At 37.2% G+C, this 25,913-nt stretch overlaps 1 protein-coding gene across 1 annotated transcript in view; it reads right to left on the bottom strand.

Moving 5' to 3' along the window:
• LOC109841479 (calcium-transporting ATPase 1, endoplasmic reticulum-type-like) overlaps positions 15,205-25,913 on the bottom strand; it is an 83,207-nt gene continuing 72,498 nt past the window's right edge. Inside the window, exons 8-10 of the mRNA XM_020410446.1 lie at positions 21,109-21,272; positions 20,716-20,749; positions 15,205-15,353 (exon numbers count right to left, since the gene is read on the bottom strand). Coding sequence (XP_020266035.1) covers positions 15,205-15,353; positions 20,716-20,749; positions 21,109-21,272 — 347 coding nt within the window. The remainder of the gene's footprint in view (positions 15,354-20,715; positions 20,750-21,108; positions 21,273-25,913) is intronic.

Here is a 25,913-nt window from a genome sequence, read left to right as displayed (position 1 = left end):
TTTCACTATTTTTGTCTTTTTTACATCATGCCCTAATCAACCCTTTTATAGACTTAAGGGTTTTACAAATAGAAAAGGAAACAGGTCAAAAATTATAACTGGGCCAAAACCCGACTCACGGTCGATCGCTGCGCCACGCGCGGTCGTCCGTGATGAATCATTCTCCTAATCAGAGTCTCTGGAGTTTTGCGGCGACCGCCGTACCACCCGGTCGACCGCGACGAAGACTCCTGCTGATGTTAGCTCTCTGGACTTTTGGCGGTCGACCGTCGCGCCACGCGCGGTCGACCTCGACGAAGGCAAAAAATTCTGGCTGCCTCTCTGGACTTTTGACGGTCGATCGCCGCTCATGCGCCGGTCGACCGTGAAACTACTCCTCAGCATGTGCCTGTCTGTGCACGTCAGCGGTCGATTCGTCACGCCATGCACGATCGACCGCCACCTCAGTCAAAATGCGCCCTTCGTCGTTTTGCTTGAACTTCGTCTGTCAGTCGTCGATCCTGTTCCTCCTGTTCCACTTTGTTCCTCTTCATTCTGAAGTATAGGACAGGTCTGATAGTTAGGCTTCACATATCCTAACAATCTACCACTTGGAGACTAACTATTAATCTCTTTCAGCTCTCTCTGCGGCGACGACCTCCATATCATTAAGTAATGAAGCCAACTGAAGTTGAACACAACTTCAGTTTCTCAGTAGTGACAACCTTGGTAAGCATATCGGCCGGGTTTTTGCTTCCTTGAATCTTCACAAGTTTCAACATGTCATCGTCCAACGCTGATCTTATGAAGTGGTAGCGGACCTGTATGTGTTTGGTCCTTGTATGAAAAGCGGGATTCTTTACCAAATGAATTGCGCTCTGACTATCACAATGAAAGACACTCTTCTCACTCTTCTGTCCTAGCTCCTCCAAGAAACCCTGCAAGCATATCATCTCTTTGCTTGCCTCTGTCACAACAACATATTCAGCCTCTGTCGTTGATAAAGCAACGATCTTTTGCAACTGAGAAACCCAACTAATAGCTGTAGAGCCCAAAGTGAATACGTATCCTGTAGTGCTCCTTCTCTGGTCTATCTCACCAGCATAGTCTGCATCAACAAAACCCTACAGAACTAACTTGCCTCTCCTGAAGCATAAATAGTCTTCTATTGTACCTTATAAGTAACTCAGAATCCACTTAACTGCTTCCCAGTGCTGCTCTCCTGGATCTGACATAAATTTTCTCACAGCTCCCACTGCATGGGCAATGTCAGGTCTCGTGCATACCATGGCGTACATGAGGCTTCCAATGGCTAAAGCATATGGAACCTTAGCCATGTAGTCTTTCTCTTCATCAGTCTCTGGGCACTGCTCCTTAGTCAATTTGAAATGACTAGCTAGCGGTGTGCTAACGGCCGTAGCACCACTCATCCCGAATCTCTCAAGCACCCGTCTAATGTACTCGGCCTGAGATAGCCGCAGTGTGCCCAAGAGCTTGTCTCTACTGATCTTCATCCCCAATATTTTCTTCGCTGCGCCTAGATCCTTCATGTCGAACTCACTCGACAGCTGCTTCTTCAGCTTCTTGATCTCTCTCATGTTTGAACCGGCTACTAGTATGTCGTCGACATATAAAAGCAGGATGATATAACTATTATCAAACTCCTTGATAAAGCAACAGTGATCAGCATTGCACCTGGAGTAACCGTTCCTGTGCATGAATCCATCGAACTTTTTGTACCATTGCTTTGGAGCTTGTTTCAGGCCGTACAAGCTCTTCTTCAATCTGCATACCATCTTCTCTTTTCCCTTCTGAGTAAACCCCTCTGGCTGCTGCATATATATCTCTTCCTCTAGATCACCATGGAGGAAAGCTGTCATTACATCTAGCTGCTCGAGATGTAGATCTTCAGCTACAACAATACTCAGGACTGTTCTGATGGTGGTCAGTTTGACTACAGGAGAGAAGATCTCTGTGTAATCAACTCCTTCTCTCTGCTAAAATCCTTTAATCACCAATCTGGCCTTGTATCTCTTGGAACCATCATGTTCCTCTTTGATTCTGTACACCTATTTGTTGCTCAAGACCTTTTTCCCCGTTGGTAGCTTCGCAAGTTCCCATGTCTTGTTGGTGTTCAAGGATTTTATTTCATCTTTCATGGCGAGCTCCCACTTGCTTGCATCATCCACTCGAAGTGCCTCATTATAACTTTCTGGCTCTCCACCGTCACTCAATAATAGGTAGTTGAGATGGGCTCTGGGCTGTAGTGATAGATACTTTGGATTAGGCTTGGGGACTCTAGCTGACCGCCTCAACTCTCTGACGGGTAAAACAGGATCTCCATCTTCATCTGCCCCCTCTGAAGTAGTCTCATCCATCAACTCTTCTTCTTCATCAGAACTAGCTTCGGGATTGCCTCCATCTGAGGCATCATCTGACTCGAAGTATGTAGGATCACTCTGCACCGAACTAGTGGACTGAACGACATCATGGTCTTTGTAGAGGACTGTTTCATTAAAGACCACATCCCTGCTTCTGATGATTTTCTTGTTCTGCTCATCCTAGAATTTGTAGCCAAACTCATCACCGCCATAGCCAACAAAGAAACATTTCAAAGACTTAGGATCAAGTTTGTTTCTTGCATGATCACTCAGATGAACGTATGAAACACATCCAAATACTCTCAGGTGAGAAAGATTTACCTGCTTTCCAATCCATACTTCTTCAGGTATTTTGTGCTCCAAAGGCACTGATGGTCCCCGGTTGATCAAGTACGCAGCTGTGTTGACTGCTTCTTCCCAGAATTGCTTTGGAAAACCTGCTTGTAACCACATACTTCTGACTCTCTCAGTCAACGTTCTGTTCATCCGTTCTGCTATGCCATTCTGCTGGGGTGTACCTGGCACTGTCCTCTCAAATCTAATGTCGCTGTCATAACAGAACCTCTTGAACTCTGAGTCTTCATACTCGCCGCTGTTGTCAGAACGAAGCTTCTTGATCTTCAAACTGGTCTTGTTCTCTACCATAGCCTTCCATCTGTTGAAGACTTCAAACACTTCTAATTTGTGTTTCATGAAATAGTCCCAAGTCTTCCTTGAGTGATCGTCTATGAAGGTCACAAAATATAACCTTCCATCGGTGGATGGTACTGATGCTGGACCCCACACATCTATGTGAACAAACTCAAGCTTCTCTTCTCTAGGAGTTCTGCCAACCCTGTTGAAGCTTATTCTTTTTTGTTTCCTAAGAATACTGTAGGATCTGAAATAGATACACTTGAACACTAGAGGGGGGGGGGGGGAATAGTGTTCTTTTAAAAATAATGCCAAGTATATTATAAATTGCAAAGAAAAATGGTAATCTCAGAAATTCACAATCACAAACACAAGGATTTTATACTGGTTCCACCAATCCGGTGTACATCCAGTCCCCAAGCAAATCCCGCTTGAGAGTTTTCACTATGATTTTGAATAAACTTATAAAATCAAACACAAACCTAACCAATTTGCAAGTCCCTGCAAATTGCAACACCAATTAATAAACACCTTACCAATTTGAACACCAATCTCTAAACCAAGAGATTAACCCTCTCACACCCGAGAGAAAACCTTGTTGAAGCAAGAACACATTTGATCCTATAAGCCTTGAATGTGTAGTGAAGTGCAACAGTGGCTTAGGATTCTCTTAACCTCTGTAAATTTCCTAAATGATAAGTATTTGATCAATGTTTAGAGGCAATTTCAGAAACTTCTCTTTTTCACAAAATCTGAATATTTTTGACTTGAAAAATTGCACAAAGATCAAAGCTTATGGGTATGTAAGTCTCGGCAATTTTTCTGAACAAATAACCTATTTATAGCCCTTGAAAAGACAATTTTTTAAAATTTAAAAACGTTTAAAAATGGCTATAAACTGTCAGATATTCAAACTTTGAAAACTGGAAAAACTGTATCTGTAGTCGACTACTGTTGACATTAGTCGACTACACTGAGTTCAAACAGACTGTGTTTTCGGAAAATTTTCTCAGTAGTCGACTACAAAGCCCATTAGTCGACTACACTGTATTTTGACAGAAACTGATAAAATAAAATTTGAGTTCAGTAGTCGACTACTGTTGACATTAGTCGACTATACTGTAAAATATCAGAAACTTATGTTTCTGCCAAACACTTGAGTAGTCGACTATAATCACTATTAGTCGACTATACTGTAAATTGACAGAAACATGTATTTGAGTTTTATACATGAGTAGTCGACTACTATTCTAATTAGTCGACTACTAAGATCAAAAATTCTGCTATAAGGAGTTTTTATAATCAAGTTTTAACTATAATTCTAATGGTTAACATAGGGGATTTCTATAGTTAACCAACACACTAAGCCTGTGTTAGTGTGTTCTAAATTTATGTGTGTGTGTGATCAAGGCTAGTACAATTATTCTAAGTAAAGAAAATGTAAAATACATTATCTCTTTTGTTCTTCATTTTCTTCACTTCAAAATGCCTTGAAATCAACTTGCACTTGTACATATTCTGATATTGAAATCTGCATATAAAAGTTAGTGCACACACTATATAAATTGTTATCATCAAAACACTATCATGGAGATATGATATTCAACATTCTCCCCCTTTTTGATGATAACAAAATAATTTATGTATCAGATTAAAACTTAAAATAATCATACTTACTCCCCCTGCATATATGCAAATTTGAGTTTATAACAATACATACATAACTAAACTATATCAATACATACTATACATAACTATTTCTCCCCCTTTGTTATTAACAAAAAGAAGAAGCTAAACATGACATTATTTCTTCAACATGAGCTAAAACTTCAAACAAATCATCCACGTTATGAACATAGTCCATAACTTCACCCATCCAAATAGGTAGGCAAAGACTTCCCATAAAGATCAAAAGTTCCACAATGTTCATCACCATGATCTGTTTAAAATATGTAGCACATGCATTATCTAACCAAACATTATCATAGATAATAAAAACACATAATTAACATAAGTGACATAGTAGCAACATAAGAAACATATTACATAAGTACTAACAACACACAACCACATAGTTTTTGAAACTTAAACATAATAACATAATTGTTTTGATAATAAAAAACATCTTAAGGTGCTGGAGGAGGTTGCTGTCCTTGAAAATACGTATTAAGCTTTGTGTCCAAGTCTTCAAACTTCTTGATTAGCTCTTCTTGATTACTAATGATGTATGAATTCTGTGCATATAGAGATCTTTGACCAGTTTCAAGTTCAAGGATACTCTTGATTACTAATGATGTATGAATTCTGTGCATATAGAGATCTTTGACCAGTTTCAAGTTCAAGGATATGTGCACTCAAAATGTTGTATTGCACGTCTGAAAAGCAAGATGGTTCTGTAGGAAATGGTGGTGGTTGACTTGAAGAGGCTCCAGCTTGAGTTGAGGATTGTGGAATTTCTTCTTGATGAGGTTCAGGTTCATTTTGAGCAGGTTCATTTTGAGGATTATGTTCTTGAATTTCAAAGTTTGTCAATTTCATCCTAGTTAGGGCATTTGAATTAAAAAATTCAATTGAACGGACAACAAAATTTTCAGATTGGAGATCGACATGGAATTTGTCAAAGATTTTAGTTAGGAATGCACCATAAGGAAGAAATCCTCTTGGAATAGTCAGAAGATTGTCAAAGTAAACTTCAGCCCAATTAACTTGAATATTTCCCATTATAGCATATAGAGCTTTTGCTAAATCTAGGGAAATCAGACCTAAGAGAAACTTCTTGATAAGGAATATTGAAGATTTTACCAATTGACTTTGTAGTTAAGTCAATCTCTATTCCTTTAACAAGAGTTTTGATTTTTTCAGAACCACCAATAGTTCCCACACGTTCTATATTGGTATAGAACAGTTGCACAAGAAATGGATATGTGAGTTTTTTATTTTCAGCAGAGAACAGTTCAAGCAATCCCACATTTTCAAAATATGAACTAAAATTCCAGGGTATAAAATCATCAAATTTCACAAATCGTCCTGGAAGAACTTCAAAAGATGATAATTTGTTAAATTCTTCTAATAAATCAGGACTTTTTAAATAGATGATGATTTCATCATTGATAGAGGTATGGGTTTGCTTAGCTTTCTTAGATCTAGACATGATTAGATAGATAAATAACAGAAAATGTAAAGATCAAGTTTAGAAGCAATACTCCAACTGTAGAAACCCTAGATTAGTCGACTATAGGTTGGATTAGTCGACTACAGAGCCTGAATGCTTGACAGATGTGAAAAATTTGAAGAAATTGATGGAGAAAAATTGAGAAATGAGAAATGCCCTAACCTGGAATCGGTAAAACTGAAGAGGAGAAGTTGGGTTTTCGGTTTTGGGTAGAGTTAGTGGGTTGTTTTTGTTTTTTAAATTGTCCTTTAACAATGTATGGTTTAGATTAGATGGTAAATTGAATGTAGGGTTAAGATTTAGTTTTAAATGTGTGGTTAGGATTGATAGGGATGAAAAAACAATGGTTGAGATGATTTTTACTTTAATAAAACGGGTATGGGTTTTGGGTTTTGGGTTTAAAATCCAATTTGTCTTAAAAAAAACTGTTATACTGAAAGTTCAGAATCAGTAGTCGACTAATAGTTAGAGTAGTCGACTACACTGTGAACGACAGAAAGATGAGTTTCAGAGTTTAACTCAGAGTAGTCGACTAATCTGTATTGTAGTCGACTACACTGTAAACAACAGAAAGTGTATTTTAAGATTTTACATTGAGTAGTCGACTATAAAGACAAATAGTCGACTATATTGAAATTTTTCAGAAAAATTATTAGAAAGACTTGTGCATGTAGTCGACTATAAGTCAAATTAGTCGACTATTAAGAGTATAAATGCATATGTGTTTGTTTTAAAAAATTTAATTTAAATCTTCAATTGAACATATACCTAATTCCCTTCTTAATTTAACATAAACTTCTTCTTTTAGTGGTTTTGTTAATATATCTGCAATTTGTTTATCTGTAGGTATAAACTCTAATGATATGTCACCTTTAAGAACATGATCACGTAAAAAATGATGTCTAATATCAATGTGTTTTGTACGTGAGTGTTGAATAGGATTTTTAGATAAATTAATTGCACTAGAATTATCACACATAATTGATGATATGGGACAAATTATGCCATAATCAGTTAAAGTTTGTTTCATCCATAATATTTGTGCACATGCAAGACTTGCAGCAATATATTCAGCTTCAGTTGTTGATAAAGATACTGAATTTTGTTTCTTACTAAACCAAGATACAAGTGAATGTCCTAAGAAATGACATGTTCCACTTGTACTTTTTCTATCAGATTTACATCCGGCAAAATCAGCATCACTATATGATATTAAATCAAAAGAACTATGTTTTGGATAAAATAAACCATAATTTGTAGTATCTTTAATATATCTAAATATTCTTTTTACTGCTTTAAGATGTGAAACTTTAGGATTTGATTGAAATCTTGCACATAAACATACACTAAACATAATATCAGGTCTACTAGCAGTAATGTAAAGAAGTGATCCAATCATACCTCGATAGAGCTTTTGATCAACATTCTTACCATTTTCATCTTTGTCAAGAGATGTAGTAGTGCTCATAGGTGTTGGTTTGCTTGTTGAATTTTCCAATCCGAATCTTTTAAGTAAATCTTTTGCGTACTTGCTTTGATTGATGAAAATTCCTTCTTTCAATTGTTTAATTTGAAGTCCAAGAAAGAAATTTAGTTCACCCATGTGACTCATTTCAAATTCATCCTGCATATTCTTAGCAAATTCTTGACAAAGATTATTGTTAGTAGAACCAAAAATAATATCATCTACATATATTTGAATTAGTAAAATATCTTTATTTATTTTCTTAATAAACAATGTTGAATCAACTTTTCCAATATCAAAACCTGAAGTTAAAAGAAATTTCTTTAATCTATCATACCATGCACGAGGTGCTTGTTTAAGACCATATAATGCTTTCTTAAGTTTAAAAACATGATTTGGAAAACTTTCATGTTCAAAACCTGGAGGTTGTTCTACAAAAACTTCTTCATTTATAAAACCATTTAAAAAAGCACTTTTAACATCCATTTGAAATAATTTAAAATTCATAAAACATGCAAATGCAAGTAAAATCCTAATTGATTCTAATCGTGCAACTGGTGCATAAGTTTCATCATAATCAATTCCTTCTTCTTGATTATAACCTTGAGCAACTAATCTAGCTTTGTTTCTAACAACTTGACCAAATTCATCTAATTTGTTTCTAAAAATCCATTTTGTTCCAATAATGGATTTATTTTGAGGTCTAGGTATAAGATCCCAAACATTATTTCTAGTAAATTGATTAAGTTCATCTTGCATAGCAATTATCCATGAATCATCAAGAAGTGCTTCTTTTATATTTTTAGGTTCAATAGTTGAAATAAAAGCATTATGAGCAATCAAATTAAAATGTGATCTAGTAGTTACTTTGTCAGATATATTTCCTATCAAATTAAAATGAGATCTAGTAGTTACTTTATCAGAAATATTTCCTATAACTAAATCACGTGGATGATTTTTAACTTCTACAAAATCTTTAGGTAAATCATTTTGTAGATTATCATCTTTTGTAATATCTATCATAGGAGTATCATGTATAGTATCAATTACATCATCATCATTATTTAGTATAATAGGTGTTTTTGAAAAATTTTCATCAAAAGAAACATGTAAAGATTCTTCAATAACTTGTGTTCTTTTGTTATAAATTCTATATGCTTTACTGTGATTAGAATATCCAACAAAAATTCCTTCATCGGATTTTGAATCGAATTTATCTAAGTTATCCTTTGTGTTTAAGATAAAACATTTACAACCAAAAACTTTAAAATAAGATACTTTAGGAATTTTGTTATAAAATAATTCATAAGAAGTTTTCTTTAAAATAGGTCTTAATAAAACTCTATTTAATACATAACAAGCTGTTGATACAGTTTCTGCCCAAAAATATTTAGGTAAATTACTATCACACAACATGGTTCTAACACATTCTTGTAAAGTTCTATTTTTCCTTTCTACAACTTCATTTTGTGGAGCAGCACGAGGAAAAGAAAAAGTATGTGATATACCATGTTTGTCACAATAATTTGCAAATAATTCATTTTCAAATTCACCTCCATGATCACTACGTATAGAGATAATAGAAGTAGATTTTTAATTTTGAATTCTTTTGCAAAATATAGAAAACTCATTAAAAGCATCATTTTTATGTTTAAGAAAAATTACCCATGTGAATCTAGAATAATCATCAACAAGAACAAATGCATATCTACTTCCATTTAAAGATGCTACTCTAGATGGACCAAAAAGATCTATATGAATTAATTCTAATGGTCTATTTGTAGATATTACATTTTTAGATTTGAAAGAAGATTTGTGCATTTTTCCTTGTTGACATGCATCACAAAAATTATTTTTAAAAGACATCTTAGGTAAACCATTTACTGAATCATTTTTAGAAATCTTAGACATATGTTTAAAGTTAACATGTCCAAAACGTTTATGCCATAAAATAGAATCATTAGATGATGCAATAAGACAATGTTCATTTGAAATATTATTCATTGATAACACATATATGTTATTTTTTCTATAACCTTTAAAAATAATGGTTATTAAATCAATATCATAAATTAAGCATGATTCTTTTTCAAAAACAATTTTATAACCTTTATCACAAAGTTGACTAATACTTAGTAAATTATGTTTAAGACCATTAACTAATAAAACATTATCAATGATAGGTTTGTTTGGATTACCTACGGAACCAATACCGATGACTTTTCCTTTGTTGTTATCTCCAAAAGTAACGGTACCTCCATCCTTGTTTTGAAAAGATGACAACAATTGTATGTTTCCAGTCATATGTTTGGAGCAACCACTATCCAAAATCCACCTATCTTTCTTGGGTACCTGAAAAAATAAACATTTACATTTTGGTACCCATACTATGTTGGGTCCTTTAAATTAGCCTTTAGGAAACCAAACCCATGAAGAGTTTGATTTGCCTAAATAGTTAGGTGATAAACAAATATTTTTAATAAAATCAGAAATATAAAAATTCTTATGTAAAGAAGATAATTCTTTTGGAACCCAAATAGAAAAGAATTTTGATTTCTTTTTATACAAATTTTCATATTTATAATCATGCAAATCACAAGAAGGTTTTACAAATATTGTATTCTTTGATTTGTTTTTATTAATTTGAAAACCTAATCCTTTTGTCTTTTGTGATTCTCTTTGAAAAGAAAGAATATTATTAAGATTTTCTTTTCCTTTATTAAATTTGCTTACATTTAAACATATATCTTCATATCTTGATTTAAAAGAAGAAATATCTTTATCTAAACTATTAATTTGAATATTTAAATCATTACATTCCGATTTTAAATATTTATTTTCATTAGATAAACATTCATTTTCTTGAAGTAAAGAAAAATTTTCTTCTTTCAATTCAATTATTTGAGAATTAGAAAAAGTAGTGGAATTTAAATCAGAAATTTCTTCAAGTAATCTTTTATTCTCACCTTTAAGAAAATTATGTGATGTTTTTAATCTTACAAAAGTTTCATATAATTCATTAAAAGCATCTAAAAGTTCTTCATTTTCACTTACTTCATCTTGTGCCATGAAACACATGTGAGCACTTTCTTTTTCTTCAATTTCTTCATTTGAGGATGACTCATCACTATCATCCCAAGTGACTGCCATTGCTTTCCTTTTCTTGTTATTTTGAATGTTGTTGAAGTTGTTGAAATAACTTGATTTTTGCTTATTCTTTAACATTGGACAATCTTTCTTCATATGCCCTGGTTTATTACACTTAAAACAAAGAGGGTTATTTGAAATTGAACTCTTAGATTTAAAATTACCTCGTTTTATAAATTTTCGAAATTTTCGTGCAAACATGCCCATTTCTTTATCATCATCATCTGAATCTTCTTTATCGGAAGTAGTATTGAATGCAAGAACATTCTTGTTCTTTGATTCTTCATCATTCTTTCTATCTTCAATTTGTCTTTCATATGCCATAAGATTACCAATAAGATTTTCAACCGTAAGGGTTGACAAATCATTGGCTTCTTCAATTGCGGTAACTTTCTTTTCCCATTGTGGAGTAAGAGAACGAAGTATCTTTCTAATCATCTCCACTTGAGTATATGTTTTTCCAAGACCAATGAGAGAATTTGTGATGTCGGTAAATCTTGTGAACATTTCTCCAATAGTCTCATTTTCCTTCATCTTGAATAATTCAAATCTGTGCACAAGAACAGAAATTTTAGATTCTTTAACTTTATTTGTACCTTCATGAGTTACCTCAAGTGTATGCCAAATATCGTATGCAGATGTGGTCGTTGACACCCTATTGAACTCATTCTTGTCAAGTGCACAAAATAAGGCATTCATTGCTTTAGAATCCAAATTTGCATTGTTCCTTTGAGATGTAGTCCATTCCGCGAAAGGAGTGGTTGGCTTCTCATATTTCGTTTCCACGACGTTCCAAAGTTCGTATCCAATTGATTGAAGATAAATCTTCATTCGGCACTTCTAATAGTTATAGTTCAATCCATCGAACATTGGAGGACGATTTGTAGAGTGACCTTCCTTGAATTGTGATGTATTTGATGATGCCATCTTTCACCTTGCTCTGATACCAAATGTAGGATCTGAAATAGATACACTTGAACACTAGAGGGGGGGGGAATAGTGTTCTTTTAAAATATATGCAAAGTAGATTATAAATTGCAAAGAAAAATGACAATCTCAGAAATTCACAATCACAAACACAAAGTTTTATACTGGTTCCACCAACCCGGTGTACATCCAGTCCCCAAGCAAATCCCGCTTGAGAGTTTTCACTATGATTTTGAATAAACTTACAAAATCAAACGCAAACCTGACCAATTTGCAAGTCCCTGCAAATTGCAACACCAATTGACAAACACCTTGCCAATTTGAACACCAATCTCTAAACCAAGAGATTAACCCTCTCACACCCGAGAGAAAACCTTGTTGAAGCAAGAACACAATTGATCCTATAATCCTTGAATGTGTAGTGAAGTACAACAGTGGCTTAGGATTCTCTTAACCTCTGTAAATTGCCTAAATGATAAGTATTTGATCAATGTTTAGAGGCCAGTGGCTTAGGATTCTCTTAACCTCTGTAAATTGCCTAAATGATAAGTATTTGATCAATGTTTAGAGGCAATTTCAGAAACTTCTCTTTTTCACAAAATCTAAATATTTTTGACTTGAAAAATTGCACAAAGATCAAAGCTTATGAGTATGTAAGTCTCTGTAATTTTTCTGAACAAATAACCTATTTATAGCCCTTGAAAAGATAATTTTTTAAACTTTAAAAACGTTTAAAAACGGCTATAAACTGTCAGATATTCAAACTTTGAAAACAAGAAAAACTGTATCTGTAGTCGACAAACAGACTGTGTTTTCGGAAAATTTTCTCAGTAGTCGACTACAAAGCCCATTAGTCGACTACACTGTATTTTGACAGAAACTGATAAAATAAAATTTGAGTTCAGTAGTCGACTACTGTTGACATTAGTCGACTATACTGTAAAATATCAGAAACTTATGTTTCTGCCAAACACTTGAGTAGTCGACTATAATCACTATTAGTCGAATATACTGTAAATTAACAGAAACATGTATTTGAGTTTTATACATGAGTAGTCGACTACTATTCTAATTAGTTGACTACTAAGATCAAAAATTCTGCTATAAGGAGTTTTTATAATCAAGTTTTAACTATAATTCTAATGGTTAACATAGGGGATTTCTATAGTTAACCAACACACTAAGCCTGTGTTAGTGTGTTCTAAAATTGTGTGTGTGCGTGTGTGTGATCAAGGCTTGTACAATTATTCTAAGTAAAGAAAATGTAAAATACATTATCTCTTTTGTTCTTCATTTTCTTCACTTCAAAATGCCTTGAAATCAACTTGCACTTGTACATATTCTGATATTGAAATCTGCATATAAAAGTTAGTGCACACACTGTATAAATTGTTATCATCAAAACACTATCATGGAGATATGATATTCAACAAATACAACTTTCACATAAGTCAATATCAGTCGATCTCAAACATGGTAACTTCCCATTCGACTGCATAACCTTTAGGCCTTTGCTACTCATGTGACCTAGCCTCTGGTGCCACAAATTTGGGTCTTCCTTACTTTCAGCCACTGCAATGAAACCACGTGCATCTATCGTCATGTAGAGGGACCTTGTCTTCGTACCACAGGCAACAATCATGGACCCCTTTGTAACCTTCCACATATCACATGCGAAGGTTGATACATACCCCTCTTTCGCTAATTGTCCTATGGAAATCAGATTTTTCCTCAAGCTAGGAGCATGTCTCACATCACTCAGCTTCCATATAGACCCATTGAGCTTGATCCGCACGACTCCTTTGCCAACAATATCACAGGGCTGATCGTCACTAAGATAGACTTTTCCTAGGTTTCCTGAAACGTAGTTCTCAAATAAATCTCTATTTGAGGTAGCATGAAACGAAGCTCCTGAATCCAGCACCCATGATTCAGTCTTGCTCTCCAACGAACAGATTAGGGCATCATCTGATTCTCCTGAGGCCACGTTCGCTTCAGTCTTGTTCTCCTTGTCCTTCTTGTGTTCTCGGCACTGATTCTCATAGTGGCCAAACTTACCACAATTCCAGCAATCAATCTCCTTCTTGCTCTTGCGATTTCCGGACTTTGACCTCCCGTTCCTCGAGTTAGGTCTTCCTCGACTATTCCCTCTATTTTTGTTTCTGTTTCTTCCTCTGCTCTCAAGATTCAATGCCGACCCTGAATTAGAAATCCCTTCCTCTTGTCTTCTAATCTCCTCAGTCATAATCATGTCCACCACCTCTGAAAACTTTAGTTTTGATTTGCCACATGATCCCCTAATCGAGATAACGGTACCCTTCCAACTGTCGGGTAATTGACCAAGTATCAAGAGGGCTTGGATTTCATCGTCAAACTGAATATTGACCGAGTTTAGTTGATCCATGATCTCGTTAAACTCGTTCAGGTGTTCCTTGAATTTCTGGCTCTTGGACATCCTCAAATTAAACAGCTTTTTAATAAGATGTACCTTATTCGCCATAGAGGACTGCTCATACATACTGGACAACGCCGTATGAGATCCGCCGTCGTATTCTGATTCTTAATGTTGAACGCTACTGATTTAGACAAGGTCAACCAGATCGCTCCAAGAGCCTTTCGATCCAATAGCTTCCAATCCGCATCCTTCATATCCGTCGGCTTCTCTCCCAATGGTAGGTATAAATCCTTCTGATAGAGGTAATCTTCCATCTGCATCTTTCAGAACCCAAAGTTTGTTCCATCAAACTTCTCAATCTTGGATGTTTCCTTCTTAGATCCCATGTCTCTGACCTCAAATCGCTCGTGCCGAACCTGGTCGCTCTGATACCACTTGTTGGGGATGCACAACCCCCCTGATGCGATTTGAAAATAGAAATTTAGGAGAGAAGAGAGAATTCAATCAATCACAAACACACAAGATTTACGTGATTCGCTTCTCAATATGAGAAACTACGTCCACGGCCGTCGCAGGAGAAAATTTCCCTATTTTCGTCTTTTTACATCATGCCCTAATAAACCCTTTTATAGACTTAAGGGTTTTACAAATAGAAAAGGAAACAGGTCAAAAACTGTAACTGGGCAAAAACCCGACTCGCACGCGCGATCGACCGCGACGAATCCTTCTCCTAATCAGAGTCTCTGGAGTTTTGGTGGTCGACCACCACGCCACCCGCGGTCGCCCGTGACGTTAGCTCTCTGGACTTTTGGCGGTCGACCGCCGCGCCATGCGCGGTCGACCACGACGAAGGCAAAAAATTCCAGCTGCTCTCTGGACTTTTGGCGGTCAACCATCGTGCCATGCGCGGTCGACCACGAAGCTGTTCCTCTGCAATGTGCCTGTCTGTGCATGTCAGCGGTCGATCGTTGTGCCATGCACGGTCGACCGCGCCTCAGTCAAAATGCGCCCTTCGTCGTTTTTCTTGAACTTCGTCGTCGTCGATCCTGTTCCTCCTGTTCCACTTTGTTCCTCTTCATTCTGAAGTATAGGGCAGGTCTGATAGTTAGGCTTCACATATCCTAACATTGAAGTCCTTCCATGTTGAGCATTGGTCCCAGTTAGAAAGCTGGGAGTAGCCGATGAGAGTGTGGTCGTCGCCACTCAAGTCTATGCCTAAGAAGGAGCCGTGGGTGTACCACATGATAAAGACACCTACAGTAATGGGATCAACTGGTCCAAAAGGGAATATGAATTCAAGATCGATGGAGGAAATTCTTGCTTCAAGCTCTAGGATAGATCTCGTTGATGATCCTCTGAGGTTAGGAGTTCTTGCTTCGGATCCTAAAAGTTCTAGGCTGGATCTTAATCATGTTCAAGCTCACAATCTCTGTAAGTCTCCTTCTCCTTTTAATGGCGTGAATAACTCAGCTAGGATTTCTTGGGCTCAAGAATCCGAGATGGAGAATGATTCCTCTGTTTCTTATTCTGTTAATGAGGGGATAAATGTTCCTAAGGAGTCAATCAAGGATTCTAGGGATTCTTTGAATTTGAAAGCGGATAATCTTGATTTTATTAAGCCAAATGGCTCAAGTTTTCCCCCTTTGATACTTGAGGAAACTACAAAATCTGATTCAAAAAATAAAGTAGCGCCTAGTTCATCTACAGAAAAAATGTCACAAAAAGTTGGTCTAGTTTATTTGCCGACAACAGGAAAGCAGGGAATGGAATGGATCTGGATTATATGCATTCAGAAGATAAAGATGCAGTTATTTTCAATGATGAGGAACGGAATGAGGGAGTTTCTATGTGGAATTTCTCCTTAATTGGTCAGGTTTTGGGGGTCAATATTAGATTTAAGGCTATGGAGAGCTATGTTCATAAGCTTTGGTCTCCTATACCTGATATATGCCTTCTCAACGCAGGATTATTCTTGTTAAAATTTAAAAGTAAAGATGATATGAATGAAATCTTGGGTAAGGGTCCTTGGTTCTTTGGCTCACGACCATTTCTGTTGAAACCTTGGACTATTGGGGAGGAAATTGGTAAATCAGATGAATGCATTTACCCCTTGTGGATTCAGTTACCATCTCTAAGGCTTAATTTGTGGAATGCTAAAGGCATTAGCAAAATTACCAGTGTGATAGGAAAGCCTGTTGCAACAGATAAACTTACTGCAAATAAACAACGTCTGGCATATGCTAGAGTGCTGGTGGAGGTGAAAATGCTCTCTCCTCTCCCTGACCATATCACCATAAAAGGGCCTGATGGAAATAAATATAAACAAAGGGTGATTTATGAATATAAGCCAAGGTGGTGTGACTGGTGCAAGGTTATAGGACATGATTCAAACTTCTGTAAAAAAACATACCAAAGTCCAAAAATGGATTCCAAAGCAAAAAGTTGACAATATAGCACAGATGAATTCTGAGCATGATAAGATTAAACCTGTTTCTGAGAACTTGACTATTGATAAGGATTTGGTAGAAATGGGTTATGGTAATTAGGCACACTTGTCTCCTGTGCATGTTGTGCATGCTCACCTGGTGAATTATGAGACCTCAGCCCACCATCAAGTTAATGGATCTGGTAAACATGATTGTTTGGAGCCTATGTATACTCATAGCCAGAAAAAGCACCAGACTGAATGTGGGGGCACAATAAACCTGCAGGGATAGGAAGGAAGCAGTTCTTGCTCAGGTTCTGTGCAAACTGAACATTTTCAGCAATTAATACCAAAACCAATAGATGTGAGTCTCAAGACAAGTGGTCAGCAAATAGGCATGCTAACTAAAGGAGACTGTTCATCCTGTCTGGGTTCAGGGACTGTGCATGCTGTGCATGTTTTGCAACATGGAAGTAATGGAAGATCCCTACATCAAGCTGAGGGTCCCTGGGTGAAAATTCAAAGGAAGGCTCAAAAGCAACCTGTTGTGATTGATAAATCATTCTCTCTACTGGATGTTCTAGAGAATAACCCCTCTACTGATAGAGGGGTGCAGCTAGGATGAATCTCTCCTTTTGGAATGTTAGGGGATTGAACAAATCCTCTAAACAACATTTAGTGAAAAATCATATATCTCAATATCACATTTCTTGTCAAGCTATACTAGAAACAAAAATAAATGACAGCAAATTGCCAATTATTGCCATGAAAATAGCTAGAAATTGGAGTTGGATATCAAATATAAATTTTGCTGGAAAAGCCAGGATTATTATTATGTGGGATCCCAATATTCTGGATATTAAAGTTGAAGTCCTATTAACTCAACATATCACTTGCAAGGTTAAATCATTGGATGGAAGATTTGAGAGTTTCATTTCAGCAGTGTATGAGTTTAATCAAATAAATGCCAGAAGGAGTTTATGGTCAGAACTGAAGGATGTATTCCAAACTATTGGTAATTCTCCGTGGCTCCTAAGTGTGGATTTTAACTCAGTAATTAATAATGAAGAGAAAATTGGAGGTGCTTTGCTTTCAGAGGCTGATTTTAGAGACTTCAGTGATTTTATATATGACTGTCAGCTCAATCATCTTAATACTATGGGGCGCTTTTACACATGGAACAACAAGCAAGATGCAAACTCTAGAATTTGGAGTAGATTGGACAGAACTTTGGTGAATGACTCTTGGTTGCACATGTTTTGTTCTAGCCAGGTGGAATACTTACTTCCTAGCTTCTCTGACCACTCTCCTGCTCCGATCTCTATTTTTGAAGATAATGTCCAAGGCAAAAGACCTTTTAAGTTCTTTAATATGTGGACAAAGTATGACAAGTTCATACCTACTGTTTCTGAAATCTGGCAATCTGAAATTTTAGGCTACAAAATGTATTCAGTATGCACAAAACTGAAACAAGTTAGAGGTGCCCTAAAAGATCTCAACACGAGACATTTCAGTAACATAAGTGAACAAGTTCAAAGAGCAAAACATTCTTTGGAAGAGGTTCAAAAAAATCTCCAAGCTTACCCTTTAATCAAATCCTACAGGCATTACAACAAAATAATGGTCCTTCATAACAGCCAGGGACAAAGATTAACTGAGGGGGATGAAATTGCAAGGGAATTTGTGTCCTACTACAAAAATCTCATGGGAGTAGCAATTGATACAGCAACCCCAGATACAAGGGTCATTCATTCTGGTCCCTATCTGTCTGCTTCACAAGCCAGCTTATTATCAAAATCAATATCCAAAGATGAAATCAAAGATGCACTGTTCTCTATGGATGATAATAAGTCCCCAGGGCCAGATGGTTTTGGAGCCTTATTCTTCAAATCTACATGGTCAATAATAGGTGAAGATGTCACTCTTGCCATTGAGGATTTTTTCAAAACAGGCAAATTACTGGGTGTGGTAAATTCAACCTCCTTAACTCTTATACCCAAAGTGAAGTGCCCCAAAACCCCCTCAGATTTCAGGCCCATATCTTGTTGCAATTGCCTATACAAGATCATTTCTAAAATTTTAGCCAACAGGATTAAGACTGTCATGGGATCTCTGGTGAATGAAGCACAAAATGCATTTATTAAAGGAAGGCATATAACAAGTAACATCTTGTTAGCACATGAGCTAGTTAAAGGCTATAATAGGAAGCATATTTCCCCCAGAATCATGCTAAGCATAGATATTAAAAAGGCCTTTGATACTATCAGTTGGAAATTCATTCATGAAATGCTTAAGGGGCTGGGTTTTCCTGAACTGATGATTACTTGGGTCATAGCCTGCATATCTAATCCAAAATTCTCCATATCCCTCAATGGATCCCTTCATGGATACTTCAAGGGTGAGAGAGGTTTGAGACAAGGAGACCCTCTTTCTCCTTATCTCTTTATATTGGGTATGGAATACCTATCCAGAAACTTAGATATGCTGAGAAATGACAGGGACTTCAAATATCATCCCAAATGTAGCAAACTAAAAATCACTCACCTGATCTTCGCTGATGACTTGCTTTTATTTAGCTATGGGGATTTATATTCAGTGCAAAAGATATTTCAAATCATTCAAAAGTTCAGTAAGATCTCTGGGCTTGAAGCAAACCAGGATAAGTGCTCTATCTATTTTGGTAGTGTTGATGACACAGTCAAAGACAATATAAAGCATCTCTTAAATTTCTCGGAGGGTTCACTACCTATTAGATACATGGGAGTTCCATTAATTTGCAAAAGGCTCACTTATGAGGACTGCACCTCTTTCATCAACAAAGAAATTGATCAATTTCAGACATGGAACAAAAATAAAAATCTCACTTATGTGGGCAGACTTCAAGTCATAAAGAGTGTCATTTTGGGCATACAAATATATTGGACCTCAAATTATATTTTACTAGTCAAGGTATCCTGTAAAATTGAAGAATTATGCAGACTATTCTTGTGGGGTAAATCTAGTTACTCTTCCAGAACTCCTTTAGTCTCCTGGGCAAGAGTATGTCAGGGGAAGAAGAAAGGTGGGTTAGGAGTGTTTTCAGTCTCTATTTAGAACCTGGCAGCTGCTCTAAAGATACTATGGCATATCCATATCAATAAAGAGTCTCTCTGGATCAGATGGGTTCATGGAACCTATTTGAGACGTGGAGATATCTGGAATGTGAGTGTAAAATCAAAAGATTCCTGGATGTGGAAACAGTTATTGAAAGCCAGAGATAAAGCAATTCAATACTGTGGAGGAGTGGAGAATCTGATACAACTTCTAAACTCCTGTACAATCAATTCCAAAATTCAAGTTTCTGCAGTATATCAAGCCATTTCCCCTGATACATTTACAGTTCCATGGCATGTTACTGTGTGGGATAAGAGATGCTACCCAAAACATGCATTTATATGCTGGTTAACTATCCAAAACAAACTACTCACTCAGGACAGATTGTTGAGAAGAGGCACTATAAGTGAAAATGTTTGTTGCTTATGCTCTGGAGGAAGGTTAGAGAGCCGTGATCATCTATTTTTTGAATGCAGCTTCTCTAGAGAGGTATGGAACAATATAATGGATTGGCTTCAATTATCTTGGAAATCTTGTGATTGGTATCTCCTTATGAGCTGGTACTGCACCAGGCTGAGGGGAAATGGATTTAAACAGGGTATAAAAAGAATGGCTTTATCCGCGGCTATCTACAGAATTTGGTGTGAAAGGAATGCAAGAATATTCCAGTCTAAGGCCAAAGGTGTTGAGAAATTGGTTAATTATATCAAGATGGACATATTGATCAACAACCTAAACATTCCCATTTTGGAGGAAAATAAAGTATGGCTCCTCTCTTTGTAAACTGTACAGTTTACTGGTCTGTAGGGCAGCAGCTTCAGTCCAACCCTGCTGAAGCTTGAGAGGAAAGCAATCTTAGAAGGATCATGTGGAAGGGAGTTGTTTCAGCTCTGGTTTAAACTCTTATCGGTAGTCAGTGGTATATGTATAACACTTTGTTTGTTGCTAGTTTGGTTTTATACTTGTTAAGCTCAGTTCTTTTGAGCTTTAGATACAGGTTTTGATATCTCATACATATGATGAGATTCATGATGTACTAACATTTTTCAAATTTTGGTGATGAATAAAAATTTCTCATTTACCAAAAAAAAAAGACACCTACAGTAGCGATTCCCACGTATAATCCAATTACCTGAATGGGTGTCATTTACTTAAAACAATGGCATATAAAAGATGTACATAGGTAAATAATATAGGTAAACGGGCCAGTAAATTTAATCACTATCAGCAAGACATGATTATGATCGGAATCTTCAACCAATCCTTCAAAAACCATCACATAAAACAGAAATGAAAATGGCAAGAAAATAGTACGTAACCTCATAGTAATATAAACTGAAATATAGCTAATTACTCTACTTTTTATATTCCTGCCTATATGAATAGTAAGTTTGTGCCTATGGGACCAAGCGGCAAATAAACAGATGCAATATTAAAGGAAAACATTTAGATTATGTGCTCAAATTGAGAAAGAAAAGAGCATCTTTTTACCAGATAACGAAATAAGATCCATGCACAGATCAAAGAGTCGTCACTCCTGCGTGGAGGTTTCTTCATAATGTCTCTATCTGGAGGATTAAATCCCAGAGCCGTAGCAGGAGGTCCATCAGTTACAAGATTAACCCACAAAAGTTGGACTGGTATCAATCCTTCAGGAATGATATAGTGACCATAAAAGTGCTGATTTTGAATTAATGGCATCTTTTTATAATAAAAGTGCAAGTAACAAACAAATCAAATTTTGTAAGTCTGTACCCGACCCATTTGCAATTAGAAGATGTGATTGAAATCTCTTCGAGTGATGACGAATCATTTGGGACAAACCAATATTAAGCAAAATGCTATCAGACGATGAAGAAGAACCGTCTATAGAAGAATACTTCAATGACGAGGAGGACAAGAAATATGAAGTAAGGAAGAAAAAGAAGAAAGAGGCCTACGATTCAGACTATGGACCCAGTGAAGATGAACTTGAGAAAGCTCAGTTTTCTTTTGAGAGTGATGTCCCAAAAATGAAGGTAAAAAATTACTAATGTTGAAGCCTCTTGCTTGATCACCCATAACATAGTTAAAATTGAAGATGAAGAAGAGGCAAATAAAGTTTTTAAAGAAGTAATGACATCGCTTGGAGCTGTTTGGGAATATCGCCAGACACGAAAGAAATGAGTTAAGAAAACCTGATATAATTTCGTATCAAATAAATAAAATGATGTAGTTGAGTGTTGAAGTGAGTGAGTCTTTTTTTTTTTTTGATCTGGCCTTTGTTAGTGAGTCAAAATTTGTGAATTTTTATTAGCACATCTCGTTCCTTAATTTTCTAATAACTCAAATGATAAGGAAAGTAGCAAGAGGTAAAGATAAGGACTAGTTTATTGTCATTTACTTAGTTGCTTTTTTATTCAAAGGTCGGTTGATTTTAAATAAATTTTATCTTCACATCTCATCCCAAGCCCCCAAATATATCACATAAGAACATATTTATTTTAGTTAGTACGTGCCTTTTCTAGATGCTTTTCTTAAGACCTCTCCTTCTTAAATTTTTCATATCTTTTATTACTTTGACAAATTGTGTTTCATAACGGATATTCCTTTATTAGCATTTACACAAATCTAACGTATTGCTTTTGTGAAGTAAATTCGCAATGTACATCTATAAATGCTTCACTAATAACCATCAAACCTACATCATCTATAAGTAGCACTCTCATTTGGTGCCAAAAACCACCAAACTTTGATCTCCAAAGGAAAAAAATGAACACAATGGTTTCTTCATTCCTATTCTTTTTCTTCCTCTTCTCTTCAAATCTATGTCAATTTGTTACATCCATCAACCAAAATAATACCAACGATAATCTGAAGACTTACATAATTCAAGTTGCTCCACCAAAAAAAGCTCATTTGGACCAAAATGAGCTTAGGAAATGGTATAGATCATTTTTGCCCGATAACTCCGAAGAATTTGCTCGGTCGCGAATGATCTACAATTATGATACTGCATTTACAGGGTTCGCAGTAAGGCTTACGCCTGAAGAATTGAAGGAGATCGAGAAGAAGGAAGGATTCTTAGGAGCATACCCTGACAGTGTGCATCATCTAGATTCACCTAATATTGGAGAGGCATATTGAAAATAGTAGTAAGAAATATTAGCTGGCATTCAACTTTTATCTTATATGGTTCCTTAACATGCATAACGTGCAACGCACGTTTTGCATACTAGTTTTCCTAAAAAGTAATTAACTAGCTCTATTGTAGAACTACTCGGCATCAAATAAGAGTAATTTTTATTTCAAAATTTTGATGAATAAAACTAAAATCCCTAAAACAGCGTAACTTGAAAAGCAAAATATGAAAATTTTGGAGGAAACTTCCTGTTCGAAAAGTTTCGGCCATTTTGGTATTCATAGCTACTGTCGATTTGGATAAAACTTAATAAATTCCTCGAATATATGTCTGAAATAGAGAGGAATTTTGTAGAGATTTCATATTTCTCTGGAAATTAAATTCGGATTTGTACCCGAATTTTAAGAGACTGGAGTGGAGCTGGTTCGTATATTAATTACGCTCACGTCAAATCTTAGCGTAAATTTAAAAAAAAACCTTATATATTTTCTTTTCTCAAAACAAACGTTGATCTAAAAAGTAATTTAAACAAAAAACCTTGTTTAAACTGGTTTTTTTGTCTTTTTTTAATAAATGAAGAGTACCCTTTTTTATATAGAGTTTCATTATTTTAGACGTCTTAACAAACATCTGGATATGAAATTTCTAAATCAATAATAATATGATTATATTTTACTTCACCAAAAAACTAACTTCTACCATCCATTTTCTTCCTTTTCCATTTGAAACTCTATAAGTTCTTTTCTGATCTATAGTTTGCATCTCTTCAGTTCTATCTGCATGGTAGTGGGTTGTTTGAGCCGCGCATGTGATTTTTTTTTGTGGGGTGTGGGGGCAAATTTGTTATTTCACACCTCATGCGCAGCTGAAACGGTCCGCTCCCATATGGATCGTTTTAAAAAGAAGTGTATTTTCAAGACATGCAAGTGTTTATTTATAATATTAATGATTTTAATACCTTTCATAGTGTAGGCATATAAAATTGCTTATAGGTCCCTTAGCATAGCTCGGCACAAACCAATGAACCAACGAAGTGACGAGGTTGACGAATCGCACGCAAGTAACGGAATACATCCATTCGCGTGCGGAATCAAGCCAACGGTTCGGGGAGTCAACGAGTCATCCAACCAAGGGCAGACTCGGACGAATCACGATCGAATCAAGATCAGTTTCGGACTCGAACCCAGAAGTGGATTTACTGCCAAATTAGGAATCGGATCTACGGCCAAATCAGATCAACAAATCAGAGTCCGAATCAGCCGAATCACGGACAAAACGACGAAACAGAAACGCCTAAGGGGGGCTCAGCCAAAGCCGAGCCACCCGTGGGTGGCTCGGCCAAGACCGAGCCACCCATGGGTGGCTTGGCCAAAGCCGAGCCACCCATGGGTGGCTCGGCCAAGACCGAGCCACCCATGGGTGGCTCGGCCCAGTGCCGGCCACCCATGGGTGGCCGACCCGGATCTGTGCGCGGGCACAGTTCAGAGAGCCTATAAATAGGCTCCCCTTTGTTCATTTGAAAAGGTTGGAACTTTGAGAGCCGAAACTCTGCCGAATTGAAGATTGAGCTCAGAGTTTTGAAGACTTGGAGACTTGAAGATTCAGATCTGGTTCTCGGTGAGCGTCCACGTCACAAAAGGCAGGAGTCGGAGAGAGGTAAAGATCAGATCTGAGATCTACACGAGATCACACTCCGGATCAAAGCTTGGCCTTTGATCCCGAGAATTAAGGGCGATTATTTCCTTGGTGAACTAATCCCCCCCGGCTATTATTTCCTTCGCGGAATAATACCCGTCGAATCGTGTAGATCCGACCGGATCTAGATCGCGCGGTGGTCCACGGATTAACCCCGGCGTCGGCAAAGAACCCACACAAGCAAGAGACCGCAAAACAGGATCTTGCGATTTGTTCTAAAGGAAAGTTGTAAAAGGAAAGTTGTAATTTTTTCTTTTTTCTTTGATTTCGTTGTAACCGGATCTAAAAAAAAGACCGGATCTTTGTAATCGATACGACAACTCGCTAAGGCGATGGAGTCTACGGACGGAGTCCGCTACAACGCGGATCTGACGAATAGGAGAGGCAAACAGCCTCAACAACTGAAGAATGGCGGTTCCTCCAAGCCGCCGACGAACGAATGGATCCGGGTCAAACGGAACCGTTCGACACTCGAAGAGCGGATTCACAAACGCCGTGCATTGCTTGCACAAGCAAAAATCCTTGTGCAGAAGGCCGAGGAGTTGAAGAAAGGAAGAGTGGCCAAGAAGCCGCCATCAACCCGCCAAGTGTGGAGGCCGAAGCAGCCTCCAACCAAAGTTCAACCTCCGGTGAATCAACCAAAGTCGCCGGTAATCCCAATAGCTTCTCCGGGAGATCATGCAGAATCGTCCCAAAGGAAGAAGCCAGTCTTGGAGCGTCTCGGTCCACTTTCTGATGAGCGAGTCAAAGCTCCTGTTCAAGATCGTCTGGGCCCAATGAAGAAACCCCAGACGACGCAGCATGCTGGGGGTCGCCGTCACCTCCAACATGACAAAGAGACCAAGGCAGTCATGCGCACCAACTTGCGCATTGAAGTCCAGGAGCCCGCCGAGAACTCACGCCCAAAAAGGCATGTTTCGAGGCGTGTGACTTTTGAAAGCCCGAAGAAGGCAGTTCCCCCTCAGAAGGAAACATTATCGTCTGATGACGATAGTGTTATACCTGAGAAGTCGTGCCAACACACGATAGGTTACTCTGATCGTCAAGCAGACGAGTTGTACTATCGTGCTGGGGGTACGAATAAAATCAGGAAAAGGAGTCCCTGAGAACAGGAAACTCAGTGCCCCTGTTCCAAACTCATTCAGGCAGTATTGTCTGAATGCAGCTGCATCAAGGCGGTCCCCGAACGAGTTTCGGTTTTCGAAAGGCTCAGTACTAAAGCGCCGAAAACAAGGCCTAGGCATTTCCGACGAAAAAGAACGGTGGTTGAAGAGGGAGAATTTCCGAGGGTCACCACCAACATGACCAGCAGAGGGATATCGGCGCGGGACAGTCTCGAATCGATTCTGAAAGCATCCCGGCCTAGAACCCGTCTGCAGTCCGGAACCATCAAGCGAGCAACCTATGGTAGGGTTCGGACAAGACTCCCTTCAGAAGATGAAGAATCTGATGCCGGCTCCGCGGTTGCATCAGATAATAC

This window comes from Asparagus officinalis, chromosome 5 (genome assembly GCF_001876935.1).
Source record: "Asparagus officinalis chromosome 5, Aspof.V1, whole genome shotgun sequence".
Classification (NCBI taxonomy): Eukaryota; Viridiplantae; Streptophyta; class Magnoliopsida; order Asparagales; family Asparagaceae; genus Asparagus; species Asparagus officinalis.
This window is presented reverse-complemented; position numbering and strand designations above follow the sequence as displayed.